Genomic DNA, 10080 nt, shown 5'->3' with positions numbered 1-10080 from the left:
AGCTAGGCTTTATGCCTCTTCGAGTCATTTACTGAAACAAAGCAATGGCTCTGTCTTCTAGTTCTTGCAAAGAGCAACTAATATTACAGCACTCGAGGATTTACACAAGGAATAATTCCATGAGCATTCTGGTGGTTAATATTTTAGCTTTGGTTTTTCATGTAAACATGATGATCATTCTCTAACCATTTAATTTTCACCAATTTATTAAGTTCATCCTAGTATAAGAGAAAAGGTATAATAAAGCCCAACCAATGTGGTTAATATTATACGCCGCCACTTTGTTTACCTTTTTTGTATTAGTATGGTATGCATTCAATAAAACATATTAAAGTTAGTTTTCCCATTGACAGGTAGTTTTGTGCATCATTCCAACTAAAACATATTAAAGTCAGTTTTCTGGAGTGCACACTTGGCTGCTGAGTTGGCTTAACATGCCAAGGTCTCACTTCAATAACAAATTCGTCAGAAATCTACACCAGTTTAGGCAAATATTATTGACTAGAACTTGGTTACAATCTCTACAGGGAAAAAAATAAAAATAAAAATAAAAACAGAAAAAAAACAACAGGTGATTTTATTATTAGATATGCCTCTAGTATGCCTACAATCAAAATGTCATTACTTTATATATATATATATATATTTATTTTTTTGTCCTGTTCTTGTACAAGTAGTAAATATTATTTGTCATCCTACAGGACCACAAAAAGAAAACAAATACCTGAACCTATCCTCTTTCTCTAGTGCAACATATAATGTAGGCTATTTTAAGGACATTACAATTATCTATTGAAGAATTAAGTGGAAGAAGTGATTTTTAGAGCTTGTCTTTGGTTGATCAACAGGGTCAGCCTGTACTTTATCTTCTTCCCATAGATTGCATTTGCTTCATTTTAATGAATTAAAGCTCATAATGAAAATTGTATAGCTCCTTACAGCTTTTGTGAAAAACAAGAGGTAAAATACCAAATCTGTACTTAGCTTAATAAATTCAAGCTATATATAACCGAAGCTTATCATAGTACCATATAACATTACTAGAACCCCTTAGTTGCAAACCAATCTTTCCTTCCAAAGAGTCCTTTATTGGTAACATCAAAATATGGGCTAATTAACCAAGCAAGCTACAAATCATTTTAAAAATACACTAGCAAAAAGGGTTCACTAAGTTATTTTAATCCATCTTAATCTGCATTCCATTAAAAAAGAGTGATATATGAAAAGAATTACAGATATAACTTTGAAAATGGTGACTAGCAAAAATGTATCCATGTTATAGAACTAAAGTAATTTAGGTCAAATACTTCTCAAGTTGGTTTTTCTGATTTGCACAGCGCAAAAAGAATTTAAAACCTGGTAGAAGGCAGGCTTTATGTATCCTTGAGTCATTTACTGAAACAAGACAATGGCTCTTTCTTCTATTTAAAGCAAAGAGCAACTAATGTAGCACTGTAGAAATTACACAAGGAACAATTCCACGATCAATCTTCTAGCTAATATAGATCAGTCCCAAACAAATTAATTTTTACCAATAATTTCATCCTAGTGTAAGAGAAAAGGCATAATAAAACACAACCAATGTCATTAATATCGTACCAGTCAGTGTACTGCATTTTTCATTAGTGCAGTACATACTGGTACAGGCAAGATGCAACATCCATACATATATTTAAAAGAGTTTCACCAAATAACAGACATTTTATGAGCATTAAAGGCTACACAATTTAGTATAATGTAGTTTTACCTTCACAGCTTAAGAAAAAAAAAAAAGGCCCAAATAGTACACATTAATGTGTGTTTGGGAGGAGAAAGATTAGGTACACACCTAACATTTGGCATAGTTCATAAAGGTTAAGAAATTTACTCAATATCTTGCATTCCATGACTATCTTTGGGCATGAACTTCTTTATCATTTCTTGGAGAGCAGGATCTTGTCCTTTAGTTGAGAGTATATCTACGATCAACAGAGAGTTGGATGCATTTCCTGAAAAAGCCCTTTGAACCATTTCCTCAACGAGTATTCATGCCTCATAGCACTTGTGTTGTCCAATAAATCCTCGGATAATAGTGTTGTAAGTGGCATCATTTGGCAAACAACCATTCTGCTCCATTTTAACAAACAACTCTTTGGCTTCATGCGGTAGGCCTTCTTCACAAAAACCTTGTATCATCGTAGTGTATGTCTTAACATCAAGTTGTAATCCCTTGGAAGAAAGGTTACTGAAAAGAGCCCTTGCAGTATAAAGTTTTTTATCCTTGCAAAATGCATCAATGAGAATACTGTACATAACAATATTAAGATCTAAACCATTCCTTTCCATCATATGGAATAATGACAATGCTTTGGAAATATTCTTGTTTCTGTACAGCCCATCCAACATGAAAGCATAAGTTTGAGAATTTGGAATTATGCCTGCAGCTTGCATATCATTAAAAAGTTCTTGAGCAGCTCCACATCTACCTGTTTGAAACAAACCCCGTAACATAGCACTGAAAGTTCCATTGTCGGGTTTCAACCCCCTTCGAGGCAATTCTCGAAAGAGATGCATGGCCTCATCTATTTTCATTTTCTTGCAATATCCATTGATTAGAATGGTATAGCTATAAACATTAGGGCGAAGGCCCCTCTCCACCATGGTATTCAACACTCTGATTGCTTCACCCATTTGGCCTTGCAAACAATATCCATCCATTAGACTACTGTATGTGACTACATCAGGATCCACACCTCTGTATATCATGACTTCAAGTACCCCCTCTGCCTCTTTCATCTTCCCTTTCTTGGTACATGCATCCAGCAACACACAATACGTATGAACATCCAGAGCAATACCATTATCCAACATTTCTCTGAACATTCCAGTAGCCTCCTTCCACTGGCCAAAATTACATAGGCAATGAATCAAAGAAGTATAAGTGACAACATCTAGGAAAATACCCTACTAATACCATAAATTCTCCTTTAGAGAACTAGTTGATGACCACATACCTAAGAAAGAAATCTCCAAAAGTACCACTGGCGGTCATTTATCCTAAATCCCTAAGAAATGACCACTTGTACATAATTCAGGGGACTGAAAAAGAATCTATTTGAATTGTAACATGTGAATTAAAATACTGCCGAGAGAGAGGTAACAAACAGTCTACAAGATTCTACAACATGTGAAAATAATATTGCAAAGTCATGCAACAACAAGTCCCAAATTATTGATGGAGAAGAAGTATAAACCCATGTCAATATATAACAAAAGGAAAAAAAAAAGGGAGCTTCACCTAATAATATATATTACAATATGTACGTAGCTTTACCTTCATAGTTTAAGCACTTTACTCAATCTCTTGCATTCCATGACTATTTGGGCATGAACTTCTTTATCACTTCTTGGAGAGCAGGATCTTGTCCTTTAGTTGAGATTATATCTATGACAAAGGAAGAATTGGATGCATCTGCTGAAAAACCCCTTTGAACCATTTCCTCAACCAGTATTAATGCCTCATAGCACTTTTGTTGTCCAATAAATCCTCGGATAATAGTGTTGTAAGTGACATTATTTGGCGAACAACCATTATGTTCCATTTTAACAAACAACTCTTTAGCTTCATGCAGTAGGCCTTCTTCACAAAAACCTTGTATCATCGTAGTGTATGTCTTAACATTGGGTTGTAATCCCTTGGAAGAAAGGTTATTGAAAAGGGCCCTTGCAATATCAAGCTTTTTATCCTTGCAAAATGCATCAATAAGAATATTGTACTCAACAATATCAAGATGTAAACTGCAGCTTTCCATCACGTGGAATAATGACAATGCTTTAGAAATATGCCCATTTTTGCACAACCCATCCAATAAGATACCATAAGTTTGAGAATTTGGAATTATGCTTGCAGCGTGCATATCATTAAAAAGTTTTTGAGCAGCTCCACATCTACCTATTTGAAACAAACCCCGTAACATAGCATTGAAAGTTGCATTGTCGGGTTTCAACCCCCTTCGAGGCAATTCTTGAAAGAGATGCATGGCCTTATCTATTTTCATTTTCTTGCAATATCCATTGATTAGAATGTTATAGCTAAAAACATTGGGGTGAAGGCCCCTCTCCACCATGGTATTCAACACTCTGATTGCTTTATCCATTTCGCCTTGCAAACAATATCCATCCATTAGACTACTGTATGTGACTACATCAGGATCCACACCTCTTTGTATCATGACTTCAATTACCCCCTCTGCCTCTTTCATCTTCCCTTCCTTGGTACATGCATCCAGCAACACATTATACATATGAACATTTGGAGCAATACCACTATCCAACATTTCTCTGAACAATCCAGAAGCCTCCTTCCACTGGCCAAAATTACATAGGCCATGAATCAAAGAAGTATAAGTGACAACATCTGGGAAAATACCCTTTTCATCCATTGTAGAAAAGAGTTTGAGAGCATCATCCACCATTCTATCCTTGCAAAGACTGTCAATGACCGTGGTATACACTACGACGTTAGGTTTACAACTTCCCTCTTCCATAATCCTAAGCAAACTAACAGCCCTGATAGTGTTCCCCGTTCTGCAGAGCCCATTGACAATGGTTCCATACATAACCACGTTGGGTTCAATTTCTCTACTTCTCATTAATTTCTTAAACAACTCCACAGCTTGAGGAGTTTTATCTTGCAAAATAAGTCCATTAATCAGAGTTGTGAAGGTAATTACATTGGGTGTATAGCCACGTTTGAAGAAGGTACCCAAAAGAGACAACCCAAAATCGATTCGATTAAGGTGGCAGTAACAATTAATAGCAATGTTGAAGGTGCAGATATTGACCTGAATGCCTTGGAACTGTTGCAACTTGTTATGAATAAGAGAAAGAGCAATGGCGTAATGACCCATTTTCAAAATAGAGCCTAAAGCTTTGTTGAATTGAGAAATTGGGGGCAAAGGTCGCATTCGGAGCATGCGATTGAAGGAAATTAAAGCAGAATGAAGATGATTGGGACCCAAATTGCATGGTTGTTTGGGTAAGGCTTCAGGTTTAGGTTCGCGTCCTTGAGGAGGAGAAGTAGGGTTTTTGGTGGAGTTAGAGAGAGAACGAATTAGAACAAATAAGAAACAAGAGGGATGATTAACTTGAACAAGTAGAGATGGAGATGGAGATTTGGAAGTACCTTTTAATAGCCAATGATTGTAGTAAGTTATTCTTGGTCCAATAATGGAAGAAATAGAAATTCTTCGTCTTCTGCTTGGCATCTTCTTCAAGCTCAGCTCTGTGCGTGTGCGAGGAGAGAGAGAGTAGTAGATACTGAACCGTGTAGCAAATGTATACTCGCTTCTTTCGGTTTTGGTTTGATAGAATTGGTTTTCTCAACAAAAAAAAAAAAAAAAAATTTAAAAAAAAATTATGAGTTTTATAAAAAATTTAAAAATTATTTCTACCTTAAAAAATATAATATCATATGAAATTTATGTATGCTTTTAAATTTTAAATTTTATAAAAATATTTCAAGAAAATATATTCTAAAAATTAAACCAAACAATAATATCATATCTATATAATAAAGCAAAACAGATTTTGAAAATATATAAAATGGTTCAGAAATACATTTCTTTTGAATGGCTGAGATCAATCCTAAAAATATATTAAGGGTGCAGATCAATTTGATTCCCGCTCAAACCCTCTCTGCTCTCTCTCTCTTCCACGTCTGCCCCAACACGTCTCTACAACTCTCTCTCTACACCTTCTCTCTCTCTCTCGCCACTGTCCCTCTTATCTCTCTCTCACTCTTTGTTCTTCTGCTTTAACAGAACGATCTCATCCACCCTCTTCCTCCTCAACGATAGGCGAAAGAGAAAGAGTAGCAGTAGCAGAGTCCCCAGTGGCCAATGATTCCCAACAAACAAGAAAGTTGAATCGAAAGCTAATCCGACGGCCGCACCATATGAGAAAAGTTCCCAATCCCAGACGAGAAGCTCTCTCTCTCCAAAACCCTTGCCATACTCGAAAGTAAAATCTTTCTTTCTCTCTCTCTCTCTCTCTCTGTATGTGTGTTTTGTGGATTGGATTATCATATTATATAACTCTCTCCGCAATTAATTAAGTTTTTTGGATTTGTAACAGAAGATTCAGATCTCGCTGCTGAAAAGAAATTAGCCGACCCAATTGACAGAGGTAATCTCTCTTTCTCTCTCTCTCTCTATTATATAGATATTGAGAGGGTAATTTATATGAAAATTGGGCCGAGCTGGGCCATTATGGGCCTCAGTGCGAAGGGCTGAGTAAAAAGGGCATAAAGTTGCTCCGGTCTTGAAGAGGCTTAAAGTTGCTCCGGTCTTGAAGAGGCTTAAAGTTACTCCGGTCCCAAGGGGGTTAGCTCGGTCACCATACTAAAAACTTATACCGGTTATGGCGCAGTATGGTTAGCTCGGTCTGAACCTTGCTAAAAGTTAGCTCGGTTTAGACTTACCACGGTTTGTACAGGAGGAACTGAGGTAAGGGCAGTAAAAGGACGAGCCGAACTAAGGATAGTTCGGTCTGTTCTACGGCTAAGCATAGCCGTGTGTACCTCGGCCACATTGGAGTCCGACCATGGTAAAACCATCTCACTTGGTTTAAACAGTGAGGGGGGTGTTGAAGGATAAGCATTATCTTTCAGGAGTATGAATCCTAGGAGGACTCTACATGGAGGAGTAAGAGTCCTACTTGGATTGTGCCACACGGAACCTATAAAAGCTCGCAAACATCACCTATGGAGAGGTAACACAACTTTGATTCCTAAATACACAGAGCTTTTGTCTACTTGTCTATTTTGCTGACTTAGGCATCGGAGAGGTTTCCGGCACACACCCGCCGGCTAGCTCACGTTTGTGTTTTCAGGGAGTAAAGCGACGACGTTTGGAAGAGCGCAGACTTGATCAACAGGATTATACAAGAAGATTTATTTCTTTCCCGTACAGATATATATGTACATATATAGATATATCTATGGAGTTTGGGTTTTGGGTTTGATTTTGATTTGATTGTTTTGGTTTCAAATTTTTTTTGAATGATGTTTGTGGCTAAGCGGCATAGCGGGTTCAATCGCCTCCAAACGAGCCATATAGATATACAATTCTGCCATGAACACCATTAATACAGATGATTTTCACAGAATGTCTCAAAATAGGACGGAGACCCACCTTTTGTCTCACATTTGTATCCAATTTTGTGAATTTTTCCTATGCACTTGGATTTATACGTGAGTGTTTGGTAAAAAAATTTCTGAGGCATGGTCTTTGGGTGTGTATTACCATATGTTACATTGTTCCTCAGTAGAGGAGGTCAGGGTTAGACTCTTCTCTCCCACATTGGGAGATGTTCATACATGTAATTTCTTTCTGATTTATAGAAAAAGTATCATTTTAAGAAACAAAAATTGCTCTTTTGATAACATCCTAACTTCATTTTATGCACATAGTTTTAAATTGTTGTTGAAGTGGAAGTAGATTCTAAAATTTCATTTGTAAAACAGGGGTGACAATTGACGGTCGATGCCTATTTAGAGCAGTAGCTCATGTGGCTTGCTTGGGAAATGAAGAAGCTGCTCCTGATGAGAATCATCAGAGAGAACTAGCTGATGTTCTAAAAGCTCAGGTAGGTTTTAAATACCATTACCAGCAAATTTTCTCATTTGTTTAGTGTCTTCTTTCAACAGATTGTGATTTTTAGGTTGTGGATGAACTCTTAACGAGGCGAAAAGAGACCGAATAGTGAGCTTTCTAATAAGTGTATAAGTAGTGTTATTGCACATAGTTAAATTGGAATGGAAGTGTTTATTCATTCTCTTCATGGGTTTTAGGTTTATTGAAGGAGATTTTGATGCATATATGGCACGAATTCGACAACCTTATGTATGAGGTGGAGAGCCTGAGTTGCTGATGGCATCCCATGTTCTCAAGTGAGTTCTATTCACTGTTTTAGTGAAGTATTTATGTTGTCAGTATAAAGCAATTTATGCTCAAAAAACAATATCATAGTGTTCATCAAAGTGTTTTTGCATATTGCCTCATATACAATGGTATTTATCTATTTATTAGTTTGACATAAGGGTTTATTTGCCTCATCAAAGTGTTTTTATATTAAATTGATAATCTATATAATAAGACAAAGGGGTTGGGATTACAATTATATTAAATTGATAATTGATAATTGTAATTGGTGCATGTAGCACCACCGTTGATAATTTATTAAATAGTGTTGGGATTACAATTATATTATAATCCCAATATTATTTACACCGTGCCTTCAGGCACAGGCATACGCTAGATTACTCTCAGACTGTTTAATCCAAAGGCCCAATTTTAGATTACTCTTTGCTCATATCAAATTTTGTACATTCTTTTAATTTTATTAGTTATGTCATGAATTGTAAACTCTTCTTAATTCCTCAATTTCACGTATACAATCTCATCCCTCAAAGCAAGAGAGAGAGAATTTTTCAATGTTGTCCATGAATTTTTAAATTAAGCTTTTGTGCCTAAGATTTGAAAGTTACAAAAACATGTTGTAGATTGAAATTGATGTGATAGCTGACCAGTAGATATTGGAACTTGCAAGTATATTTGTTTGGTTTCTGGTTTTCAATTTCCTTCGGTCGTTGTTGTATTCGGTCGAACTCGCACTCGCAAGGTAATTTCAACATTCTCTCCTCTCCTCCTTCGAACTCGACTGTTGTATGGCTAATGGTTATTTTTGTTTTTGGCTGGGTTTGTTTGTGACGTAACAAGCATCTTTTATGGTTGTTTAAATTCAACTCAACCAAGAGATCATCAGTTACACTTTGGGGAGAATCAGTGGTCGTCACAAATCTAAGAAGTGCGACTCTACCATTTGGCATTGCATTACACCACTATGCCTTTTCCCAATTTAACCTCTCAGGTTCGTTTTATTTAATCTACTATATTGTGCCATCTTTTATTTATTTTGAATCCTTCAATGGCTCACTCTCTGTTTCAGCTGTTTTTTACATTGTAGGAGATAGAGGTTTATTTATTTTTTATTTTTTTTAATTAAGGTGTGAATTGTTTTGTTAATGTAATGTAAATAGAAAGGAGGGTTTCTTAAGTCAGAGATTGTCATTTCTTTTTGGTAATAAGGGTATACTGAGTGATCCCAAGGGGGTCAAATGCTTCATGTGTTCTGTTTTGTTGATATCAAAATGTAATTATAGATAGAGAAAGCAGGTGAGAGAGAGTTTGTCAATAGATCACAATATTTTATTGATTTTGCAATCAAAATTTGAGGAGAAACAAATTGTAATGATAGAAGAGATGATTTTTTTAAAAGAGAGTTTTCTGTTTCAATGACTTATTGTTTGATTGATTTTGAAGAGTATACATTAGGAAATAACAGTTTCAAAATAGACTGAAGGGTTGGGCTTACAATTGTATTAAATTCATAATTGATTAAATAGTGTTAGGATAATGATTATATTCTAATCCCAACATTATTTACACCGTGCCTTCAGGCACAGGCATATGCTAGTATATCTGTATTAAGGAAAAGAGGGTTTCTAATGAGAAGATTTATGGGAGTTTCAAAATTCTATCATAAAATTGTTGATTTTTCAATTTACCTATTGGCCAATCTATTTAAATAATTTATATCTATATCTATATCTATATATTATTATAAGAAAAAATTGGTCTAAGATCCCTGCCTAACTTTTGATAGGAGAAGAGGTCCACAATAATATGTTTTGATAGCTAAGGTCCCTCAACCTTATTTTATGTTATAAAATACCTAATTTACCCTTATTTATAACATAAGTTTGTTTAGATTTTGGCAAACTGAATATTCTATTGCTGACTTTATGGTGGAGATTTTGGAAACTGACTTCGCAGTGAAGATTTCGTAGGGATTTTGCAAGTGTTGCAGTGGATTTAACGATAGAGATTGCTACGATCGTACAAGTGTTACAGTGTGTTGATCGTGTAGGTTTTTCAATGGAGTTGAATCAAGTATGTTTTCGATGGAGATTCCACATGGATTTCGATTTTTGTTTTGAATTTTATGTAAGGATTCCGATTTCATATTAGTTTTTCAAGT

The 10080-nt window shown here is 35.6% G+C and overlaps 1 protein-coding gene across 1 annotated transcript; it reads right to left on the bottom strand.

Annotated features, from left to right (window-relative positions):
* Positions 1 to 1565: 1565 nt before the first annotated feature.
* Positions 1566 to 5330, bottom strand: LOC114267243 (uncharacterized). The gene is made up of 3 exons (XM_082890097.1): positions 3358 to 5330; positions 3066 to 3078; positions 1566 to 2880 (listed from the first exon to the last, which is right to left on the bottom strand). Exons 1-3 carry the CDS (start codon positions 5244 to 5246, stop codon positions 2026 to 2028), a joined length of 2757 nt encoding a protein of 918 aa, XP_082746223.1. The 5' UTR covers positions 5247 to 5330; the 3' UTR covers positions 1566 to 2025.
* Positions 5331 to 10080: the final 4750 nt, after the last annotated feature.

The sequence above is a fragment of the Camellia sinensis genome, chromosome 10 (genome assembly GCF_055761805.1).
Source record: "Camellia sinensis isolate YWXY chromosome 10, ASM5576180v1, whole genome shotgun sequence".
In the NCBI taxonomy this organism is placed as follows: domain Eukaryota; kingdom Viridiplantae; phylum Streptophyta; class Magnoliopsida; order Ericales; family Theaceae; genus Camellia; species Camellia sinensis.
The sequence above is the reverse complement of the archived record's forward strand: the minus strand, read 5'-3'. Positions and strand labels throughout refer to the sequence as shown.

Bases quoted from the DNA above. Each gene is read 5' to 3' on its own strand.
- LOC114267243 (XM_082890097.1), bottom strand. From the start codon at position 5,246: ATGCCAAGCAGAAGACGAAGAATTTCTATTTCTTCCATTATTGGACCA.